Source organism: Asparagus officinalis, chromosome 8 (genome assembly GCF_001876935.1).
Source record: "Asparagus officinalis chromosome 8, Aspof.V1, whole genome shotgun sequence".
Lineage (NCBI taxonomy): Eukaryota > Viridiplantae > Streptophyta > Magnoliopsida > Asparagales > Asparagaceae > Asparagus > Asparagus officinalis.
In genome coordinates, this window is record NC_033801.1 from 35,122,480 (window position 1) to 35,147,530 (window position 25,051).

Consider the following 25,051-nt stretch of genomic DNA (forward strand, 5'->3'; position numbering starts at 1 on the left):
CACCAAGTGGTGGCTCGGCCAAGGCCGAGGCACCATTTGGTGGTTCGTGCCTGACCCGAATCAATTTGGTTCGCTTTGTATTCGGTTCGGTCAGGTTTAAGCCAAAACATGTTTTGGGTTTTTGACGGGTTTTCACAAGATTTCTTCTGTTCCAGAGGTTCCTAACTACCTAGATATCATCTCCAAACATGGTTACATAGTTATTAACTGAAGATAAAGCTGAATCCATCATTCTTATCCGAAAACATTCAACCGAAGCCTATAAATACAGGCCCGGGGGCTCATTTCTCATAGCGAGAAAAATAATCAAGAGGGGGAGGTGTTGCTGGTTTTGTGAGGGCATAGCCATGAATTTCAAAGAGGGTTAGCTAGATCTCGGCGATCTCCTATCCATAAAGAGTGGATTTCGAGAGATCTGAGACCCTTACCCCCTTTCCTCTGGATCAAGCTTGGTCTTGATCTCGAGAAGAGTCGTAATCTCGTTTGGTCGGGATTGCTGTTTCTGCGATTACTTCCTTCGTGAAGTAGGAGCTTTGATTAACTTTTTTTGTTAATCGGATCTAATCCGTGACGGTCCACAGACTTATGCGTCCCCGGCACAGGCGAAGTTCCCATGCAAACAACAGGAGATAAACTGCTATTGTGCTGTTTGTCAAGAGTTGCATTCTTTTTATTTTTATTGTATAATTCGATCTTATAAAAATATCTACTTTTCTCTTTTCTTCAAACTTGTAATCGATAAATGGTTGTAATGAGTTCGTTAGCAATGAAATCAACTTTTGACACAAACACTATTCATAAAAGCTTTTCCATAATATAGGATTAATTTTTTATGAATAATATTTTATATTCAGTCTCCTCCAATATCATTTATTTTAGTTAACTTTTTTAAGCAGGATAACTCACCTATTTGCTCTTACCTAAATTGTAATTACCATGAACATAAGTAAAAATTATTTCAAAACATTAAAGTATTTTATTTCTATAAGAAAATAAATTTTGAAAAATATTTTCAAAAACCACACGCCAGCAAAAATTTAATAACTTCATGGGAATATATAATAAATTAACTCATCATAATGAGCACACTAGATTCTATCTAGATATCCATCACATTCCTAAATAAAATCTAGATACCCAACATTTCATGCTGTGTAGCGCTTGCTAAACAAGCTTAATCATCATATTAAATTACCAAATCAGAAATGACAATATCATCAAGTTAAATGGACCAAGTAACAATCTAAATTCCCCATCTCTTAGGTGACTTGTCCTAGAAAATTCAAATACAGTCTACTGCTACACACATCACAATGTGTGCTAATGACATATCCTAGGGAATCCTCATCCCCGATGGTTAAAACCCACCACCACATCTCACATATCGGTGTCATGTATAATAACATGCTATAACAAAGTTATCATTTACTAGTTATATGTTAAGCACAAGTTTAAGAAATCTCTAAGTTAGATCATATCTCCAAACAAGTGATCATCATAGCATTAGACCCTAGGGGAGGGGGGGGGTTGATTAGGGTCTTATACTAATCTAATCTGATTTTATGCCAATTAAAATTTATTAACTTGTTATCCTAGCAAGTATGGAATACAACAAGATATATGAGCTAGGATAATCAATATGAACAAAGAGATATATCCTAGCAAATAGGAATATGATGAAATATATGCAAGGATGTATAAACAACACAAGGGTAAACAATCTAAACTAAAGATACAATTGTGATAGGGTAATATAAATAATGCAAACACATAATATAATCACGGAGTTCGGACCTTCCATCCTACGTCTCCGCTCCCCACTGTAGGCATCGAAAATTGCCTATAGGTCTCCACGAACAGCTCAAAGCTAAGAGAAGATGATGAACGTCACTATCCAAGTCACAGAAGCTTGATTATCATTGACGAACGCTTGAAGTGAATCGACGAACTATGTGAAGCAACAGAGTTTTAGAATAACGGGGATACGAATTGATCGGGAGCCCCGCGTCGCTTACAAAAGGTGCAACACCCCTCATGTCCCAGTTGACTCCATAATGATCCAATCATTGGATCTTGTAGATCTCCTCGCCGGCTTTCCAACGCACTTTGAATCACTCAAATCTGAGTTCAGACGAAGAAGTTACGACGGAAACGAACAAGTACACATTACAAAGCGTCTCGGCATGAGTTGAGACACCCCGAGGTGTCTCGGACTTTGTGGAGCTGTTTTGACCATGATTCGTTTTGAATCTGAAGAAACTCAAAACATGAAAGTTGTAGATCTTTTTGTCAGATTTCCAACACATCTAGAATCAGGTCATTTAGAGGTAATATGAGGAAGTTATGACCAAAATAACCGAGACACTCAAAGGTGTCTCGGTCAAGGCCGAGACACCCAAGGGTGTCTCGGACTTTGTGGGGCTGTTTTGACCATGATTCGTTTTGAATCTGAAGAAACTCAAAACATGAAAGTTGTAGATCTTTTTGTCAGATTTCCAACCTATATGGAATCAGGTCATTTGGAGGTCATATGAGGAAGTTATTACCAAAATATCTGAGACACCCAAAGGTGTCTCGGACCTGGCCGAGACACCCAAAGGTGTCTCAGACCTTGTGAAGCTGTTTTCACCATGATCCGATTCGAATCTGAAGAATCTTAAAAGATAAAAGTTGTATATCTTTTCGTTATCTTTCCAACACAACTTTAATCACCTAATTCCGAGGTCGGATGAAAGAATTAGAGCTGAAATACTGAAGAGGGTACAAACTGTCTCGCACATGTGCAAGACACCCCGAACTGTCTCACACTTGGGACGTGTTTTTGACGGTTTTCGATCGGTTTTAACCACCCGGACCTCCTGGAAGCCTATAAATACAGCCCCTGGAGCCTCATTTTTTCAGATCTGGAATTTTGGAGGCCTATAAATACAGCCCCTGGAGCCTCATTTTTTCAGATCTGGAATTTTGGAGATTAGGCGAAGCCCTGTCGGACTGAAGACTGAAGGTGCACGAATTTCAGAGAGGAGGAGGAGAGATCGGATCGAGTTCGTCGGCATAAAGAAGAGGAGCTCATCAGATCTGCAGTTTCCCGGGTCCGTTCCTTAAGATTATCCCGTTGCGACAATCTTAAGAAGAGCAATTATCTCGTCGTTGCCGAGTTAAGCGCTACGGTTTCTCGATTCCTTCGCAAATCAACGAAGCTCTGCCCAATTTTTCAGCAATCAGATCTGATCGACGGTGGTCCACGGATATCAACATCCCCATCACAGGCCAAGATCTCACGCAAGTAGTGGGCGATAAACACCCGTTGCATTTGTTTGATAAAGTTGTAAACTTTTTTTATTATTTTCATTGTGTAAGGAGATCTTATAAAAAGATCAACCTTTTATTTTATTCGAGTTTATTGTAACGACTAAAGTTATAATAGATTCGATAGCAATGAAAACAGCAACTTTCGATGTAAACAAACTGGCGACCACAGTGGGAGCCAACAGCCTCGCTGTCGTGATGCAGCCGACGATCAAGATCCTGGTGTTCGAAGATGTCGAATACGAATTCGACCAGCAGAAATTCCAGGAATATATTTCCTCCTCCTCTAGATCTTCTTCTTGCAAACGCAGGAAAACCGCTGCCACGAAGAACGTGACTTCAGATCCAAAAAACAAGGCTGATGATCTGAACCCGAATGCAGTGGAAGATTCCTCTCCAGCTTCCAAAGAAACCAGATCCAACGTTCGTGACAACTCCTCGAAAGTCAAGGAGTTGCCCGTTGAAAGTGCACCGGTGCTGACGAAGAGGGCTCGTCAAATGCGTCGTCAACATCTCGCGCGTTAATTTGCCAAGGCTTTGGATCCTGTTGACGGGATCCGCTATGATGCGGATCTGAAACTCAGAAGGCGCAAAGTGTTCCAGCAACAAGCTTTGGGAACCTCCTCCCAACCACCTACTAACGAATGGGTTCGTGTCAAACGAACCGGTTCAACTCTTGAGGAGCATATCCACAAGCGCCACGCACTGCTAGCGCAGACGAGGATTCTTGTACGGAAGACACAGGAGTTACAGAAAGGAAAGGTGGTCAAAAAGCCACCAAGATCTAAGCAAGTTTGGATGCCAAAGGCCAAATCAGCGCCTAAGGCAAAAGCATCCGAGGCTGCTCTCCGGCCTTCGTCAACTCCAGATCCTGCTCCCGCACTTCTGGTGAAGCCCTATGACAGCGTGGGTCTCTCCAAATCTAGAATCTCATTGAAGGATCGCATTAGCCTGCTACCCGAGGATCGAGGCAAAGCACCTATTAAGAAACACTTGGGACCATTGAAGGAACCCCGAGCAAACATCCAGACTGGGGGTAGTACGCGACCTCCTAACGAGTTAATTTCTACAACGGCCCGCTTGGCGGTGCGTGCAGAAAACCAGGAGCTCGTTAAGGTTTTACCCTCACAAAGGTGTGATTCCAAGCGTGTGACTCCTGTAGACGCCAACAAGGCGATGTTTACTCAGAGGAAAACACATCAAACAGAAGAATGCGTTATACTTGAGAATTTATGTAAACAGACGATAGGTTGCTCTGACCGCAACGTCGATGAGTTGTACTATCGGGCTGGGGGTATGAATAAATCTCGAAAGAGAAGTACCCGGGAAGCGGACTCTCATTGTCCGTGTATCAAAATTATCAGGGCAGTATTATCAGCGTGTAGCTGCTCCAAGACTGCTCCGTAGAGGGTCTCGATATTTGAGAGGATCTCCAACGAAAAGGCTAAGTCCAATCAAAAGTGTCTCCGTAAGAAACGATCGGTCGTTCAAGGTGACGAACCCCCAGAGGTTACCATCAATATGGTTGATAAGGGAAAATCGATTCGACCTTCTAGCTCTGATCCGCTTGTATCGCATCGTCTAACCCGGTTACGATCAGGAACTATTAGACAAAGGGATTATCAGAGAATGCAGAGAGGGTTATCCTCAGATGATGAAGCATCGGATGCTAACTCGGCAATAGCTTCTAATAATACGGTATCCAGTCCAGGACAATCCCGTGAAGTGTTTATGATTAATACCGAGGAAGTAACCAAAATGGTTGAGGAAGCCTTGGCCAAGCAGAAAGAGGCATTCAAGATTGAGATGGAAATGGCTATGCAAGAGATGAGACGAATGCACGACCAACAAATCCGAGCTTTGTCGAATCAGCTAGGTGAATCCAGCCGTCGCAACACTGCTAACTAAGCAGATAGCGATTCAGATGTGGATGAACACGACGTTGGGGGTGGCCCCACTAAAAATAACGATACTGAGGGTGGACCCACCAACGATGATAACACTGGGGGTGGCCGCAATATTCCTCTTGAAAATTTTCCAAAACAGGATATAGATGAGGCCGAAAAGATGAAGGATCTCGAAAGCAAAATTGATGCCCTGATGTCTGCTCGAGAGGTGAAGAAGACCGGGATTTCGTGTCCTTACCCAAGAGAATGGGAATCGATCCCGTATCCGGCGAAGTTCAACCTGATCAACTTCACGCCGTTCGACGGGAAGGGTTCTCCCAGTCAGCACCTGATCTATTTCAAGTCTCATTTGGGAGTGATCTCTGGCAACGAGCCTCTGATGGTCCGGTCATTCGTTAGCACCCTTCGCGAGCCTGCCTTCGATTGGTACCGTCGTCTCAAGCCCAGAAATATCAACAGCTGGGAGGACCTGGAGAGCATGTTCCTCGCTCATTTCTTCGATGATGACGCCAAAGTGTCGATCAGGACACTCTTCGATGAGAAACAAAAAGACAGAGAGTCGGTGGATACCTTCATCAAATGCTTCCGCAATCAGGCAATGAACTGCAAGGATCCCGTCACGGAGGAATTCGTCTTGCAGACTTGTTATAACAACTTGTCCATTAACATCTTGGACGTTATGGGAGTAGAGCCGCTCAATACCTGGAAAGAGTTGAAGGTGTGTGAAGAGCAGGCCGAACGTTTCCTCAGAAGGAGGAAGGTCGAAAGAAGCCAACCGATGGCTAACCCTCTGAATCCGAGTCTCATTTCCTATGAGGAAGGGAAGGCACCTACAACGGTTGTTGATGTTAATCAGACGTCGCAACAGCAACCCCGAAGACAACAGAAGACTTCAGATTCGAGGCTCCAAAAAGAGTACTCATTCAAGGACGAAGACGTTCCAGCCATCTTCGAGACCCTTCTTGAAAACAATAAGATTAAGCTGCCACCCATCATAAATCAGGGGGAAGCTGACAATACTACAGATCTGAAGTACTGCGCGTACCACAGGAGGATCCTTCATCCCACCAAGGCTTGCTTTACTTTAAAGAATAGCATTCAGACCTTGGTTGAAGCCGGTGTTATAACGCTGGGATAAGCCAAATGAGAACGACACGACTCCGAAGAGTATACGAGTATAAACTGCTTCTTACTCCTCCAATCGGTATATGAGGTTAAACTGCTCCCTGATACTCCAATAGGTATATGAGTCTAAACTGTTCCCACTCTTGACGGGAAGTTCCTGGAGAATTTTTACATGTAATATTCTTAAGGATAACCCGATCATGCAACTGAATACAATGGTAAACCCAGCTTCACAAAGGAAGCTGGGGGTGGATAATTTATGTAACAGGAAGTTTCCAGAAGAATGTTAAATGTAATATTCTTAGGGATAACCTAATCATTATGAATAAAGTGATAAACACTAAACTCTTACTGTGATTTCCGAACACTCTTTTGCATGAACGAGAGGTCCACTTTCAATTGAGCAATCAAACCTATAAAAGTTAGGATTGTTCCCAATCTCACTTAGTCAAACCTACAGATAGTTAGGACTAAGACCGAGTCATCCCTTTTCGATAAACGAAAGTTTGTCTTTGTTCCTTTTTCCACCAAACCTATAAAAGTTAGGGTCGAAATTGGACTTTCTCCTCAATAAATGAGGGACTCTTTTTGGATCAAATAACCAATTTTTATAAAAGTTAGGGTCGTTTGAATCTTTCCAATTCTCGGAGTGGAGATCCCACTCTTAGTTTCATCTTTCTGGATTCTGGGGGTGGAGATCCAACTTCGAGTTTCCTTTCCAACTGAAGATAGAATATAAAATTCTTCCTCTTCGGTGCCGGGAGATAGAATATAAAATTCTTCCTCTTTCATTTTGGGTTCGTCTTTACCATGAGAAAAGACACAATTCTCAACTTTAAATCTGTACATTCCATGCACGGGGAACTTTATCTCGACTCCTAAATAGAGATAAGCCTACGTCTAACACACGTTGCCGGTTTAGTCTTTCACCGATTGAAAAAGACACCAGAATTCAAATCCGGGGAATTTTATCCTGAATCCTAAGAAGGGATAAGTCAACGTCTAATACGCGTTGCCGGTTAGTCCTTAACTGTAAAACGGACAAAAGCCCACATATTTAATATTGTGGCAGGTTGTTATTAATAACGACAAAATCCGTGCTTCACACGCACGGGGAATTTTATCCTGAAGCCTAAGCAGGGATAAGCCAACGCCTAATACGTGTTGCCGGTTTAGTCTTTTACCGATTGAAGAAGACACCAGAATCCGAGTCTGGGGACTTTTATCCTGAATCCTAAGTAAGGATAAGTCAGCGCCTAACACGCGTTGCCGGGTAGCCTATTCCCGTAACAATGGTAAAGTCTATGTATTCGAAGTCGTAGCATCAAGTCTAAGGGAGTTCATTCCTTTAGCACAACGTCATATTCAGAACGGATTTCAACAATCCGCTTGCTAGCCCGACTCAAACGGTAGTCGATAAAGGCATATCAAATCCGTTGATGGCTGAGGATTTTGCCAAAAATCCTAAGTCAACGTCTGATACACGTTGTTGTTTAGTCTTTTCACAGGAGAAAGATGAAATCTATGTATTCAACATCGTAGCGCTAAAAGGGTTAACTCTTCTAGCTTAACGTCACATGCGGAACGGACTTAAATAATCCGCATGCTAGCTCGACTCAAACGGTAGTCGGTAAAGGCTCATCAAACTCATTGATGGCTGAGAATTTGCCAAAAATTCTATAAATATGAGTCATTGACGCATCAGCTCCGTCAGTTGGTCTCGTGACTCGAACATCCAATCACTTAGGGATAAGATCCACACGTGCAGAGGAATCAACTTTCATAGTTGGTCCTGCAACTCCGACATTTAGGACCGCCACGCTCCAATACCTTAAGAGCTTAAACTGTGTATACTCCAGCAAATGCACGAGTATAAACTGTGTTAATGGCGATCCGAAACCCTAGGGTCAATACCGGTCAACGCGTAACCCTAGGTCAACGCCAGTCAACGCGTTGCGATCAAAAAGTCAACGTACGACGTCCCAAACCCTAGGGTCAACGCCGGTCAACGCCTAACCCTAGGTCAACACCAGTCAACACGTTGCGATCAAAGAGTCGATGCGACGGATAGGGTCAGTTCTAAGTCAACTCAACGACACGAGCCAAACTCAACTCATCAGTTTTAGTTTCGAGACTTCGACGACGGCCAGACGATAAACGCAGCGCCGGAAGAACTTCAGCTATTCATCAAAACGTCGAATAGACTGAAAATCGAAGGAGTCAAGAATTGAAGCTAATTACAGGTCCTTTACACCGACTGAAGGCTGGACCAATCACATCCAAAGTATTCCAGCCTCTTCTTTAAAAGAAACAAGGTTGGAACGCTTTGGAAGGGGTATCTGTAGGCATCGAAAATTGCCTATAGGTCTCCACGAACAGCTCAAAGCTAAGAGAAGACGATGAACATCACTATCCAAGTCACAGAAGCTTGATTGACGTCGACGAACGCTTGAAGTGAATCGGCGAACTATGTGAAGCAACGGAGTTTCAGAATAACGGGGATACGAATTGATTGGGAGCCCCCCATCGCTTACAAAAGGCGCAACTCCCCTCGTGTCCCAGTTGACTCTACAATGATCCAATCATTGGAGCTTGTAGATCTCCTCGCCGGCTTTCCAACGCACTTTGAATCACTCAAATCCGAGTTCGGACGAAGAAGTTACGGCGGAAATGAACAAGTACACATTACAAAGCGTCTCAGCATGAGTTGAGACACCCCGAGGTGTCTCGGCCCAACGAGACACCCCAAGGTGTCTGAGGTGTCTCGGCCCAACGAGACACCCCAAGGTGTCTCGGCCAAGGCCGAGACACCCAAGGGTGTCTCGTACTTTGTGGAGCTGTTTTGACAATGATTCGTTTTGAATCTGAAGAAACTCAAAACATGAAAGTTGTAGATCTTTTTATCAGCTTTCCAACACATCTGGAATAAGGTAATTTGGAGGTCATATGAGGAAGTTATGACCAAAATAGCCGAGACACCCAAAGGTGTCTCGGCCAAGGCCGAGACACCCAAGGGTGTCTCGGACTTTGTGGAGCTATTTTGACCATGATACGTTTTGAATCTGAAGAAACTCAAAACATGAAAGTTGTAGATATTTGTGTCAGCTTTCCAACCCAGCTAGAATCAGGTCATTTGGAAGTCATATGAGGAAGTTATGACCAAAATAGCCGAGACACCCAAAGGTGTCTCGGACCTTTTGAAGCTGTTTTCACCATGATACGATTCAAATCTGAAGAATCTTAAAAGATAAAAGTTGTAGATCTTTTCGTTATCTTTCCAACACAACTTGAATCACCTGATTCTGAGGTCATATGAAAGAATTAGAGCCAAAATACTGAAGAGGGTACAAACTGTCTCGCACATGTGCGAGACACCCCGAACTGTCTCGCACTTGAGACGTGTTTTTGACGGTTTTCGATCGGTTTTAACTGCCCGGACCTCCTGGAAGCCTATAAATACAGCCCCTGGAGCCTTATTTTTTCAGATCTGGAATTTTAGAGATTAGGCGAAGGCCTGCCGGACTGAAGACTGAAGGTGCACGAATTTCAGAGAGGAGGAGGAGAGATCGGATCGAGTTCGTCGGCATAAAGAAGAGGAGCTCGTCAGATCTGCAGTTTCCCGGGTCCGCTCCTTAAGATTATCCCGTTGTGATAATCTTAAGAAGAGCAATTATCTCGCCGTTGCCGAGATAAGCGCTACGGTTTCTTGATTCCTTCGCGAATCAACGAAGCTCTGCCCAATTTTTTAGCAATCAGATCTGATCGGCGGTGGTCCACGGATATTAACATCCCCGTCACAGGCCAAGATCCCACGCAAGCAGCGAGCGATACACACCCGTTGCGTTTGTTTGATAAAGTTGTAAACTTTTTTTATTATTTTCATTGTGTAAGGAGATCTTATAAAAAGATCAACCTTTTATTTTATTCGAGTTTATTGTAACGACTAAAGTTGTAATAGATTCGATAGCAATAAAAACAACAACTTTCGATGCAAACACCCACTCACAGGGAGAAATCCACTATCATAACCGGGTCTTCTATGCTCACCCAAATAACGTTTACACCTCACAATGTCGGGTTTTAACGTTCACTGATCAACGTCCACAATCACTCACAATGTCGATTTTTAACGCTCACCGATCAATGTTCACTCCTCACACTTAGTTTTCTAGCTCACCGAAACCTTTACAACACTAACAATATAACAACAAATATGTTCTCTACAATAGATGAGAACTTAATGTAGCTCACTCTCAATTGTTACAACTCCCCACAACCTAAATTATACTAAGTATGAAAATACAATAAGCTCAATGATTGTGTGTGTAAGCAATGAGAAAAACAAGTCTAAACTCAATTTAATCTAGCAAAATAAATATGACACATTAATCATAAACAAGCTAGATAAAGAGTTTAAGAAAACTTCTCTAAAATGAGAGTGGAGGGATGTAGCTTGAAGCCCAAACAAGATTGATGATCTCCTCAAACTCTTATGAAATTCTCTTCACAAACAAACTCTAAACCAAACTTAAACCCTTGTTAAAATCTCTTTTAAACTTGTTTAAAACATTCCATTGGTTGCTCTGGTAGAGAGGGGTTTGAGGGTTTATATAGGAAGAAAAACCAATAGCCAAAACCCCAGACAAAAGACCAAAAAACCCACAAAATCAGAAATTAGATTCTGTACAAAAATAACCGTTGGACGATCAGCGGTCGACCGCGAGCAGCACAAAGCCAAAATTTGGGCTCTGGAAAACATTCGGTCGACCGTGGTGGTTTACCACGAGAGCATCCGGTCGACCGTCACGTTCGACCGCGAGCCTCTGAAAAACTTCCTGAGTCTCTCGACTCAGGGACGGTCGACCGTGGTGGTCGACCGCAAATTGATATATGAGAAAAATAGGTTTAGAAGCAGTTTGATAATTTTGAAACGCTGTTTAAAAATATCAAATAAATTCTAAAAAATATAAAACTTTGAAAAATGATTGTAGACATGATAATACACATTCTACAATAACTGGCTTTCAAAAAGGATCTCCCAAATGAAAAATATCATTATTTTGTAAAATAGTCCAAAACATGAAAATGTAAACACATGAGTTTTAACATTTTAGCTTAACCATGTTTTGAAACATTACAAAATAATTTTGAAGACTTAATAAAAGATGTACATAAAGATTACCCAAGCTATAGGTCTTCAATAAGCTCGACTTGGTAAACTTACGGATGAAGCTTGAACTTGGATCTTCAACTTTGAACTGCATAGGCTTTAACCACAATATCCGCCAACCTCCATTTGATATGATCGTTATGGTGCAATCCATCCAACCTCCAACATGTTGTTTGTCTATAATAAATAAGAAAACACAAATACTAGACAAACAACATTAGTGATAAATTGTTTGTTAAACATCATCAAAACAAAGAGGCCAACACATAGTGCATGATCTAACAAAATAATTTTTAAAGATATTATAAAAATTATAGAAATAATAACCAAATTATATATGCAACAATAAAATCTTTACTAATATTTGAGAATATTATATAAAATATATTGAATGTTCATTAGTATAAATAGTAGCAGCCCCAACGGGTGGTAGAACCCGTTGGGACTAGTTTTACCCGCACCAACGGTTTAACCCCTGGGGACGGGGCAATCCAGTTTTTCCCACAAAATTTGAGGGAGCCCGCTTCAGCCCCAAATTTTATTTCCCCCCCAAAAAATTTCGGCCTCTCTCCCTCTCTGCTTCCCTCCCTCCCTCACTCTCTCTTGCCAAAACCATCACCGCCCTCCTCCTCTCGTCGTCGTCGGAGCTCCCTCGCCGCCCCCTCCCTCTCTCGTCACCAAAACCAGCGCTGCCCTCCCTCCCTCCCTCTCTCTCTCTCTTGCTCTGTATTCTCAACTCAAGGACGAGATCTCGTTCAAAGGTGAGCTTGATTTCGATCTTGTTCTGTCTAATTTTGCTTTAGATTTCAGTTGATGTGAAGTTTTTATGCGGGATCTGGATCTCGTTTAGGCGATTCTAGACTGTGATTAGCTTTAGATTAGATCTCGTTTAGTAAGAACTGATCTATTGAATCTCATCATGATAATTTGCCTTTGAAATTGATGAGTTTTTGGTTCTGTTTCGTTTAGATGCATGTCTAGTGTTCAATTGAATGCTTTAAAAAGACATAATTTTTATGGTTTATGATGTGTTTTATGGCACACAAATTACTGAAAGAAATTATCTTTTAAACCTATTTACATCCTATACGTGCCTCTTTCAGTGTAGATAGGTATATCAACAGCCTTGTTTGTAGAAAGGTAGCACACAAGTTCGGTTCTCTCAAGCACGAGTCATTTGGAGGGTTTTATCATTTAGTGGATAAATGTTAAAGGAATCATAAACTTTAATGTGCTGTTGGGAAATCAACACTAATACACGCTTATTTCGCAGGGAATTGTTTTCAATGATTCAAGGAATTTGTTCAATCAACACCATAACATGAGCTATGATTTTTAACCCTCATGTATAGCCTATCATCCCTATTTGCAGATTAATTTCTTTTAACACATGTAAGTCATCTAACTTATATGTAAGCGCATTACCATAAATTTATGACCATTCTCTTCTATCATTTTTGAGATACTCACCTGCAACATTGCATTAGACAGATAGTTTGTGAAAATTCATGACCATTCTCTTCTTTTCTTTCTTAGTTTAGACCAGGTGCTGTTAGGTTCTCTTCATTCTCCTTTGCTTTTGGACACGATAGGGTTAGGATTAGTGTTGGAAAGTAAGGATATTGTTGATGAGGAAGGATTCATGGGATGGCGCATGTGATTTTGGTGGTGTTATGTTATTTCTTGATCCCGGATATGTATTATGAAACTTGTAGTAAAATTCCAAAGAAAACTCTATTGCACAGACACCGTGGACCTCAAAGCAAGCTGGAAAAAGAAAAAGGAAAGGAAGGAGGGAAAATAGCGATTCAACTAATATTTATTGTAATTGTAAGTAGAAAGCAATCAAACATCAATAGACTCTGAACTGCCTAATTGTCGGCATTTTACGATAAAGTTAAAAGATTTTATTCAGGTTGAGTAACTTCGGTGAGTTTTGACGGTGATTCCATTCCACTGGCTATATGTTTTTTGCATTTCCATGACCAAAAAGGATACGTGTAAGTGTTATTCCTGCTTATCATATCTCTAAGAAAAGGTTTAAATAATGGCCCCCCCCCCGACGCCCCCCCCCCACACACACACCCACACAAAAAAAAAAAAAAAGAAAAGGCGCTCTACTTAGTATTATTATATCTACTTTCTTCGTCTTTTAATTTTTACATGTTAACTACATGAGTTGGCTTGGATGGCTTCTCAGATGAAAATTCCATTAGCTTTTACCTCATTGCATAACTATCATAATATAAGGTACTTGTAAATTTTGATGCTTATTGTTGTTACACGTGAACGTTCTTTCGTTCAGGGATAGTTTGCAATGACCCATCAAGCACTTTTGGCCACAGTTACAGCTCAGGCACAGATGCAACTTCAAGCAGCACGTCCTTCCTCATCAGAAGCATTGCCCGGTCCTTCACCAGAACCTGCATCCATCAACCTAGCGCCACTACAACAAAGGCCTTCACCAGTATCTGAAGACAACATCTCTACCCCAGAGCCAATGCAACCTCCTCCATCTGACCATAAATCTGAGGCTCAGTCCACTCAAATTGTTGTGAAGACTAGCTCTAGTGATGGATATAACTGGCGAAAGTATGGTCAGAAGCAGGTTCAAAGTAGTGATAGATCACGAAGCTACTATAAATGTACCAATGTGACCTGTTTTTCTAAGAAGAAGGTCAAGCGTTGCCCAGATGGTCAAGAGACCAAAATAATTTACAGAGGTTAGCACATTCATGACCCACCTCAAAAGACAACTAAGTCCTTCAAAGAGAAAGGGGTTCAGTCTGGTGGGTCTTCTGGGGAGCATAAAACCTCAGATCTTCCATGTAGCGAAGTTAAAGGACCAGATCCTTCAACATCAAAGATGGAAAAAAATTCTAGCAATGAAACCACGGAACAACACTTGTTCTGCTCTAGTGATTGTGAAGGGGATGCTGCAATTAAGATGGACGAGGAGCATGCTGATGAACCAGATGCAAAAAGAAGGCTAGTGTTGTAATAAATATTGTTGTATATAGTTTCATATGTTCATGTGTATTGAGTACTTATTGTCTATGATACAGGCTCATCGAGACACAGAGCTATATGCCTTGCTCAGCACCGGTCCTTAGAACGATTAAGGAACCCAAGATTGTTGTGCAGCGTTCATGTGATGCAACGCGTATAAGTGATGGCTACAGGTGGCACAAGTATGGACAGAAATTTGTCAAAGGAAATCCTAATACCAGGTATGTTTCGTTCCTATTAAGTTGCATGTTTTTTATATTTATTGTTTTATGAATATTAAAATGGACATTTCATGGTGATCTAGTTGTATTCTGCTCTGTAATTGAAATGAGTGATTTGTAGTGATCGAAGAATCAGGTGGCTCCTCAAGTGCCTTGAAGGAGTATTTGGGTACCCACAAGACATTAGTGGATCCAAATGGTGACACATACTCGTGTATATATCCTGACACCCAAACTCAAGAGTATTGCGTAAGTGTTTATTTTTCAACGAATTCAAACGATTTACCCTTACAACCTCAATATGGAACGACTTACCCAACTAGTACGTATGCAAAAAAAAAAAAAAACTTAATATTATCTCATTCCCTTACAACCTCAATATTTATAAAGTATGTCTCTTTCGTATCAATATATACAGATTCATGCGAAGTAGTGTTATTGAGGGGCTTATCTAAGAATAAATGCATATAGTAGATATATCATTACTTTCCAGTGAGTGAATGAATGAAATAGCTGAACATCATTCTCTCAATTACAAATAACATAAACAAAACTCGAATTACAATTATCCCCTTTTTGTACTTATCTGGAATTGAGTTATTGTATATAACTGAGTGAATAGAAGCTTGAATCATCTTTTAATACACAAAATTATGCCAAGTGATACTGTATTGTATTTTTGCATCTATTGCCATGAATGAATACACAGTCTATTTGAACATTTTCTTACTGAGTGCTGACTTCCAACTCTGGAATGAATTATTCATGCTTAGTTAGCCGCATTCATGTCATAAATGGTTCAACACTACAAATGCATGTCATAAATTATTCTTACAACAAAAGGCTTGTTTATTAAGCTTAAGTTTTCATGTTTGGATATACTTAGTGTGAATTTGATTTATTATATGTATTATTTTACAGATTGATTCTCAGACCACTCGTCCACCACCTGTTGTTCCTGCTACTACTCCACCGACTTTAGCTCATTCTCCGAATACTCAAGGTTCTATATCTGCTGCTTAATGTTCTCCTCAGGATATTTCGACACAAAGCCCTCTTGCTAGTCGATTAGGAGGCGTGCTGGGGAGCATACACAGGAGGGCTATAGCGAGGAGGACATCCGCAAAGTTTTTGCTGATTATATTCGATTAAATCAGCCGTGACTTGTACTTTTAATTAACATACTTAAGACATTTGTATATTTCAGATATCCTCTTGTTGTATTTTGATTCTTGTTATATATTTGGGACTTGAGTAATTTATAACTTGTTGTGTTTTGATTCTAGTTAATCTTTTGTTTTATGCATGGGAATGTATATGTTGTGAACAAATATATTATATATTTTTGTGGGAAATGTTATATGTAAATGCTGTAGGTAAAAGTGAAAAAAAGGAAAAACACAAGCACCAATGGTTGGGACTGTTGGTACAAGTTTTGAAACTGTCAATGCACGACAATCTGCACCAACAATTACAACCGTTGGTGCAACAATCTACACCAACGGTTACAACTGTTGGTGCAATATTCTGCACCAACGGTTACAACCGTTAGTGCAGATTGTTACACCAACGGTTGCAACCATTGGTGCAGATATTTGCATCAACGGTTGTAACCCTTAGTGCTATTTTTTCATTATTTATTTTGTTTTTTATATATTTAATTATATTTTTACTTGTACCAATGGGTAGAACCGTTGGTGCAGATTTTACACCCGTTAGGGCCGTTTCAACCCTAACGCTACTTGCAGCAACGTGTGTTTTTTTTTGCCCCAACGAGCCTAACCGTTAGGGATACTATTTGTCCCACCGGTTACAACCGTTGGAGCATGCCTTCTTTGTACTAGTGGTTCAAGGACATATTATTACTAATCAAGTAGTCTCCCACTTGCTGTAACATCCAATTGGATATGATCCTAACTCCCACCTGTCAAAAATATTTTATGACAATTTTTTTATATAAAAGGATCAAATGATACCTATTTAGCTATCTTTTAAACCATCATTTGTTTATTCTTGTTAACATTTAACAAGATAATATTTCTTTTCAAGCTTTTGGCAACAGCTCCACTACTAGCAAATAACAATAGAAAAGAAATACATCATAAGGAACAATATTAAACTTATGGAGAAACTGATTTATCCATATTCTTTCTTTAGTAGTTTCACATGATTACATATTCTGCTATTGTTTTAATGATATAAATGTAATCCAAAATAGACTTCTATTATTAGGATTGGATTGGAATCTAAATCTATATATCCTTCAATCATTAACTAAATAGTAATCTGTAGTCTTATGCAAAAAATATAAATATGACTTTCATTGTAATCCAATATTCCTCATTAGGATTGGATTGAGATCTACTCACAAGATCAGCTACTTCTAAAATGTTCAATCCCCTCTAGAACACATTTCCTTAGAGTGAGAGAGAGATTCCATATCTTACATGCCTAGTCTTTTCTTAAAATTTTACAAGTTGAACATTCTACGGATCTTATCTGTATAAGTAGATTGTGACGATCATATACATCTCTTTCTCTATCTCTATAGAGTTTGAGATCCAAGATATGAAATGTGTAAACAAGATCCTTCACAAAGAACTTGTTGGAAAACCATACTTTTAATTTATGACATTAGAACTATCACTCTCAATGAGCAATATGCCATTAACATGAGATGCTAGGAGTTTAATGGAACTATTTTATTGCTTCTATGCAGACAAGCTTGCTTTTTAAGAATTTGATCAAAATCAATATCCTTAATCATTTCATTAAATCAAATATTTTACTATATGAAGCTTGTTTAAGTTCATAACTCGATTGATTCAATTAATTAATCTTTTCTTCTTGAATTTTACATTCTTGATTCTATAATCTTTGCATGTAAATACCTTCTTTAAGATATTCATTCAAGAAGATTATTTTAAAATCTATTTATTGTATCTTAAATTCATAACATGCCGAAATGGTTAAAAAGGTCCTTATGACCTTTAGTATTACAACTAGGGAAAATATTTTCTCATAATTAATAACCATTTGTCATCAAATATGACATTAACTCACTTACAAGAAATCATGTCCAACATGACCTTTATATAAGTTTTAGAATTTTTATTCTCCTTGGCTTTCTATCAAATATGTTTTAATAAGGTTATTGTACTATACAGATGGATGAAAATCCTATTTTATCTCCTAATTGTGATTAGTAAATTCAACAATAAATATAGTAAACAAGTCTTCATTTACTTTATTACTTGAAGCTCCAACTAAATTCGTAGAATCTCCAATTGAATTCATAGAATCTCCAATTGTATTTAGAGTTTCTCTCGCTGGATCAGATAACTCTCCTACTAAAGCAAATAATTTTTTTTTCTAAAGTTATAGAGATCATTGATCTATAAATTTATCTCATAAAAGGACATATTTCTAATAACAATTATTTTTTGAAAATTACAATAGGGTTATCAATATAATCCCAAGTATTTTCTTTAGCGTGACCTATCAATAGGCTATTATTTATTCTAGATTCCAATTTACTCATATTTTATTCTCTAATAAAACTGTGACAATCCCAAATCTCTAAGCATCGTAAACTTTATTTTCTTCATATTCACATTTAATATGGCGTGGAAGAAAAGATTTGGTAGGAATTCTACAAAATAAATAATTTGTAGTCTTCAATCCACAACCCATAAGAAAGTAAGAATAAGCAAATGCTCAAGCATTAAATCTAACCATATCAAATAAGATTTAGTTCTATCTTTCAAATAAATTGTTAAGTGTGGTGAATTGGGAGGTATAACGCACTAATAATTTCATTTCATTTACAAATCTCTTTAACTCTTTAAAATAGGAACTTGTCACCTCGATCAAATCGAATGACTTTGATACTTTATGAAGTTTTGGTGACGTTTGGTCAACTGCGAGGCTAGGCCGGTCGACCAGAAACGTGCACATGTCAAAGGCAGATTCTGGAGTTGAGTTCGGTCGACTGTAGCAGTCGATCGCAGAGACCCTGTAATTGATTTATTTTCTTTCAATTCCTGGGCGGTTGATCGCGACGAATTCTGCGGTTGACCGCCGTCGAGTTTGAGCCTGAGTTTTTTTTTCTGACCCGTTTTGTTTTGTATTGATATATAATCCTAAACACGTTTTAGATTTCTGGGAGAGCAGTATTGGGATATTTAGAGCACAAAAAAGAGCCTTTTCTGGAGCTATTGGTTAGGGTTTTGTTTGAGAGATTGAGAGCTTTGTGTGAGAGATTAGTTTATGGATTTGTAATATCTATTTGTACTCTTCTTTTCTATTAGTGAAAACCCATCCTCTTCTTGCCTCGTGGACGTAGGCAACTTGCCGAATCACATAAAATTCATTTGTTTGTGTTTGTGTTGTTATTTTAGAATGTTTTGCTTTCTCTCTCGATATTGGTATTTGTTCTCGGTACCCCATCGGTTTGACCATCACTCACAACATGTGGTATCAGAGCACAACAAGTGGTATGAGAGCTTTAGCTATGCTTGGACTAGGTGGAGGAGTAGATCGCTTTGGAAGCTCATCTAGGGCTTTAGTTGGTGATAAAGGTGGCATTTTTACTATTGTGGATCTCGTTTTCATCGTGTGGGGTTGAGATCTTTCGGAGGCTCTTATTAGAGTTTCACTTGGAGGTATAAAAATCTCTCTTTTTTAGTTTGGATCTATTCTTTATTTGTTCTGCATTGGTTTGGTGGTACTTTAAGGAAGATGACCAAGAAAGAATGAGTTGTGAATGGTACTTCTGGTGTGAAGACCATCCAAAGTTTGAATATTCACTCTATGAAGATAGACATGGAGAAGTTTAATAGCACTAATAATTTTAGTCTTTGGAGATGTGAAGTCTTGAATGCACTCAACGCGCAAAATTTGGAAGACACTTTGGATTTGGACGAGAAACTGAACGACATTGAGGAGAATGTTTGGAAGAAGATGAATCGAACGGCGTGTGGTGTGATTAGGTCTTGTTTAACATAAGATTTAAAATATGATGTGATCAATAACACTTCGGCTAAGAAGATTTGGGAGATCCTAGAGAGCAAGTATTTGACGAAGAGTGTGAAAATTTGCTTGCATTTGAAGATGAGGCTTTATCGCTTCCAATTGAAGAAGGGAACCTCTATTGGTGATTACATGAACAACTACACGAAGCTTCTTGCATATTTGACGAATATAGATATTATGATTGAAGATGAGGACAAGGCGTTGTTGCCATTGAGTTCCTTGCCTGACGAGAAATATGAGATATTTGTTCTTACTTTTATTAATGGGAAAGCATCTCTTTCGTATAGTGAGGTCACCGCTGTACTTGTGAATTATCAGCTTCGGAAGAAGGATAAGGAGACTTCGATTGATATAATAGTGGGGCATTGATCACAAGAGGGAAGAGTCCAAACCATAGTAGGAGATCGCAATCTAGAGGAGCACACCTTACAGTTGGTAGGAATCAATGTACCTTTTGTAAAAAAGATGGATATTAGAAAGCTGAATGTCTAAAGTTGACAGATCGAGCCAGGAAGAATAAGGGGAAAGCTATTCAAGCTTTAGAGGTGAATGTTACCAAGGCTAGTAGTGACAATTCAGATTCAGATTCTTCAAGCAATTCATGCCCTACACTACCGTCAGTTTGTGTTGCCAACTCTATAGAGTGGATGTTGGATTTGGTGCTTCTTACTATATTTACCCTAGGAGAGATTGGTTCTCCAATTTTGAGGAGTTGGAAAGAGGGGATGTTATACTCATGGGTAATGATCATAAATGCCCTATTAGTGGTATTGATACTATTCGGATTAGGATGTGTGACAGGGTGATTCGGGAGTTGGATGAAGTGAGGTTCGTTCCGCAGTTGAAGAAGAATATCATTTCATTTAGAGTTTTGGAGGCAGCAGACTATCGGGTGACCTTAGAGGATACATCTTTGAAGGTCACATTTGAGTCCATGATTGTGATGGAGGGCGTCGGAAAGAAGAATTTGTACTATTTGATTAGGAGCATGGTGATTGATGGAGAGATGACGACTTCTTTAGATTTAGCTAGACTGTGGCGTTTGTTGATGTTGGGATATTTGATTGTTGATATCGTGCTTGGATTGTTGAGGAATGTTTTGACCTGTAGATTGAAGTCCTATGAGCATATTGGTATGAGCAAAAAGACCGAGGTGAAGTTTGACACTTTTATTCACCGAGCGAAGGGTCTTCCAGGTGGTGTTCATTTAGGCATTTAGGGGCCTTCTAAGAAGGCATCATTGGGAGATAATGGGTATTTGGTTTCCTGTGTTGGTGACTGTTCTATGCATTTGTGAGTTGCAACCAAGTCCCGTTAGTGTGAAGTCCTAGTAGTCAACAATAGGTGGAAGAAGTGTATTGACAGAAAGATAATACACCGTTCTGATTTTGGTAGGGTTCTTTTCTGTATTTGTACTGAGCTCACGGCAGTTTGAGACACTTCATTAGAGAGGAAACATTAGGGTGATGAGATAAGGTGGCAAATTTGATGAGTCGTTCCTTACTGGAGGAGGATCGGTGTTTGATGTCGAGCATTGATTTACAGAGGAGTTCTACTGTTGAGGCTTTGACATATTAGAGCCATCTTATTCATAGGTTGCCGACTGCTGCATTTGAAGTATTTGGATCAAGTAGAGCTGCTTCAGATTTTGGTTTGCTTCAGATATTTGGTCACCCAGCATATTGTCACATCCAGGATGTGAGATTTGATTCGAATATACAGTTAGAATTCAGAGTCATGTTTGGTTATCAGGTATTGGACTCTGATATTATTCTGAGCAGATATGTCATATTTGACTCTCGGCAAGTAGAGAGTATTGGAAAAATCATTAGGATATCACAGCGGGTGGAGAGTGATGCTACTCCATGTTGAGTGGAGATTACTCTATGTTCTCCAGATCATTCTGCATCGTTTGAGATTCCAGCTGAGATGACACAGAGTGGGATCATATTGATGTGGATGCAGATGATGAGTTTGTTGATTCGAGTGTAGCTGGTGGACACAATTCGGATTTGGCTATGGCCGTTAGTTCACCTCAGGTGGAGATGTTTGGTTCGTTTTACTTTGAGGCCATTGGGAGAGTTATTAGTTGCAGATTTGTTGGTGATATTGGAGAAGAGTTGAAAACTCTTCTCGTTGATTGAGGGCCTTTGGAGGCTATTTGGTGAACTATGCGAGACTTGATTCCTTAGGCAAGAGAATACATAGGCAGTCATTTTATGATGCAGCCAGTTTGGTGAGTTGATACCAATATTTAGAGATTATTCGTATTCTCATTTGGGTTCATGACTTATTACGGATTGAGTCCGTTATTGTAGTTTTGTTCCACTTCGTACTGGATGCAATAAGTGGAACGTTTGGTTGGTATTTGTGTCGGCTCAGCTTTGGGAAAACTTCGCCGAGGTAGAGAATTATAGAATTGATGAAGAAATTAGAGAAGAACAGGAATTTTGGAAGCAGTGAACTGTTTTGGTGACGTTCGGTCGACCGCGAGGCTAGGTCAGTCGACCGAAATCGTGCACAGGTCGAAGGCAGATTATGGAGTTGAGTTCGGTCGACCGCAGCAATCGACCACAGAGACCCTGTAATCGATTTATTTTCTGTCAATTCCTGGGCGGTCGACCGCAACAAATTTTGCGGTCAACCGCAACAAATTTTGCGGTCAACCGCCACTCGGGTCTGAGCCTGGCTTTTATTTTTTGACCCGTTTTGTTTTGTGTTGATATATAATCCTAAACATGTTTTAGGGTTTCTAAGAGAACAGTATTGGGGATATTTGGAGCACAGAAAAAGAGCTTTTTCTAGAGCTATTGGTTAGGGTTTTGTTTAAGAAATTGAAAGCTTTGTGTGAGAGATTAGTTTGTGGATTTGTAATCTCTATTTGTACTCTTCTTCTCTATTAGTGAAAACTCATCCCCTTCTTGCCCCGTGGACATAGGCAATTTGCCAAACCACGTAAAATTCGTTTGCTTGTGTTTGTGCCGTTATTTTGGATTGTTGTGCTTTCTCTCTCAACATTGGTATTTGTTCTCGATACCCCCATCGGTTTGACCACCGCGCACAACAAAGTGGTATGAGAGCGCAACAAGATCTTGAACTCAAAACAAGTTAGTTAAAGCATCCCAAAAATTGAGGTTTGCCTTTATGAACAGCTCGGGTGCCGTGAAATTTTGGTAGGTGGTTAGTTACATTGTTCATGTGTCCCACATATCAAAAAAGGAGAGGAAGATATTATTTATTTGCCTAATACTGTATTCATTGACAAGTGTTGCTGTAGGCTTAAAATTGGTAAGCCTTTATGTCCTGCAAAATATAGCCAAAAGTTTTTGGCTTATTTATTTGCAAGGAATATTGACTCCATGACAATTCAAGATAGAGGAATCTCCTCAATGACAGTAGAAAAAGTAAGCCTTCCATTCTAAAAGAAAACAAAAAAGAAAAAAAAATGTTTTTGTCTTATGTATGTATGTATACACACACGTGTATACTATATATATATATATATATATATAATATTAATATATATATATATAAGGTGACTCCCTAGGTTGTACCTAAGGATGCGGCGATCTCAGCATTTGATCTCAAAAAACCCCAAAATCATGCTCAGCCATTGAATTTAAAACATATTCCAAAAAAAAAACAAATTACCAAAAAACACCCCATTGGACCGCGTTTAGCCTGAACAAAAAAAACCGATCGGAATACAAATTGCGGCGCCTTAGACGCTCGCGTCAGCTTCCTGCAAAAAAAAATTCGCATCTTCTTCTTCGTCTCCTCGCTGCACCACCGCGAAACCTCCGTTCAGACCTCTTAGCGTCGGTTCACGTCGCCCCATCGTCCACATCCAGCGAACCTCCACCAGACCACCGCACGTCTCCTCGCTCCGCAGACCTCCACTCAGACCTCGCTCACCACCGCAGACCTCCGCTCAGACCATCGCAGACCTCTGCTCCACATCCGCCCACATCCTCCAATTGTTCGACCTCTTCAGCGTCGGTTCACGTCACTGCTCAGGCGAAACCATCCGCCCCTCGCGATCACCTCTCCCTCAGCCTCTCTAGCACCGAGATCGCCGTCGCAGAAGCTCGCCACCCCCACTCATCGCACTTGCCCCCGCTCATCGCACTTGACCCCGCTCAAGGTCAGCCCTCAGGCCACCTTAAATTCATTAATGATGGTTATATGAATTATGAATATGATTAATTTTTAGTTTAGATTTTAAGATTGAATTATTGTTAAATTGGATATCAAGGTCAGCCCTCAAGCCATCCTCCCCCGCTCAGCGTCACCGTTTTAGCTCGCACTCGCCCTTGACATTCCCTCATTTGGAGCTCGCTTCGACCCCTTCATCAACCCTCATGACTTCGAACAAATTGAAAGCGTCAACGCCTTCGATTTCTTCAAAATCTAAGCCTTCCTCTTCTAAATGCAATAATCCTCTTACGTCGTAAGTAAATTTTTGTATGAGATATATTGGTTTTTTTAATATGCGTCGAAAGTTGAAATTGCTGTCTCCGCCTACTGATGTCTGTGTCAACAAGTCATTGCTTGATGAGATATATCCTCTTGCATATTTTGTTCCCCCTCTCCAAATCTGTTATGTATTATGTAGTTGTTTGTTTAGATATAGAAACCCCATATGAGATAATATTTGTGTTAATGTTATTCTTGTCATATCGAGTATCTATTTAATTTTTAGGTTAATTGTTTGTGTTAATATGCGTCTTAATTTGCCCAAATATATATAATTTTTAACTATAACTGAATTATAATTTTCTTGTAGGGCTATGATAACACAATTGAGAATTTCTTCCAATTTGTGTTATTTTCGAGATTTAATTGATAAGCGAATAATATTGGACAAAAGACACATAAAAGCTCTAGAGACGACGCTTTTTCATTTCTCAAGTTACCCACATCCTTGAGCAATGAGCAAATAGCAATTGATTGCTTGATTCAAAACTTTAATTCCGATACATGCTCATTCATGATTGGGAATAAAAATTATGTGTTTGGTATAGATGATATTCACCGAATTACCGGTTTGCCAAAGGAAGGAATTTTGATAAAAATGAGTTATAGATGATATTCACCGAATTACCGGTTTGCCAAAGGAAGGAATTTTGATAAAAATGAGTGGGACAACGTCTAATACAATCTACACCAATTTTGTAAAGAATTATAAGACACTCAAGGAGAAGAAGAGTAATATCTCTAAAGGCAAGAAGAAAGCTGATGAGAAAAAAAATGCGATGATTTGGGGGAAGCGCGAT

General features: G+C 39.7%; 2 protein-coding genes across 5 annotated transcripts; both read left to right on the plus strand.

Moving 5' to 3' along the window:
• On the plus strand, positions 12,070-16,026 carry LOC109822733 (probable WRKY transcription factor 3). 4 transcript variants are annotated; one of them, XM_020388983.1, is made up of 5 exons: positions 12,070-12,272; positions 13,817-14,499; positions 14,577-14,741; positions 14,863-14,990; positions 15,663-16,026. In XM_020388983.1, exons 3-5 carry the CDS (start codon positions 14,684-14,686, stop codon positions 15,762-15,764), a joined length of 288 nt encoding a protein of 95 aa, XP_020244572.1. In that variant the 5' UTR covers positions 12,070-12,272; positions 13,817-14,499; positions 14,577-14,683; the 3' UTR covers positions 15,765-16,026. The 4 variants fall into 4 exon arrangements, with proteins under 4 accessions (XP_020244572.1, XP_020244570.1, XP_020244569.1 ...); XM_020388981.1 differs by having other exon boundaries at positions 15,777-16,026; XM_020388980.1 differs by having other exon boundaries at positions 14,863-16,026.
• Positions 13,829-14,239, plus strand: LOC109821124 (probable WRKY transcription factor 3). The gene has a single exon (XM_020387318.1). The coding sequence runs from the start codon at positions 13,829-13,831 to the stop codon at positions 14,237-14,239; it is 411 nt and encodes a 136-aa protein (XP_020242907.1).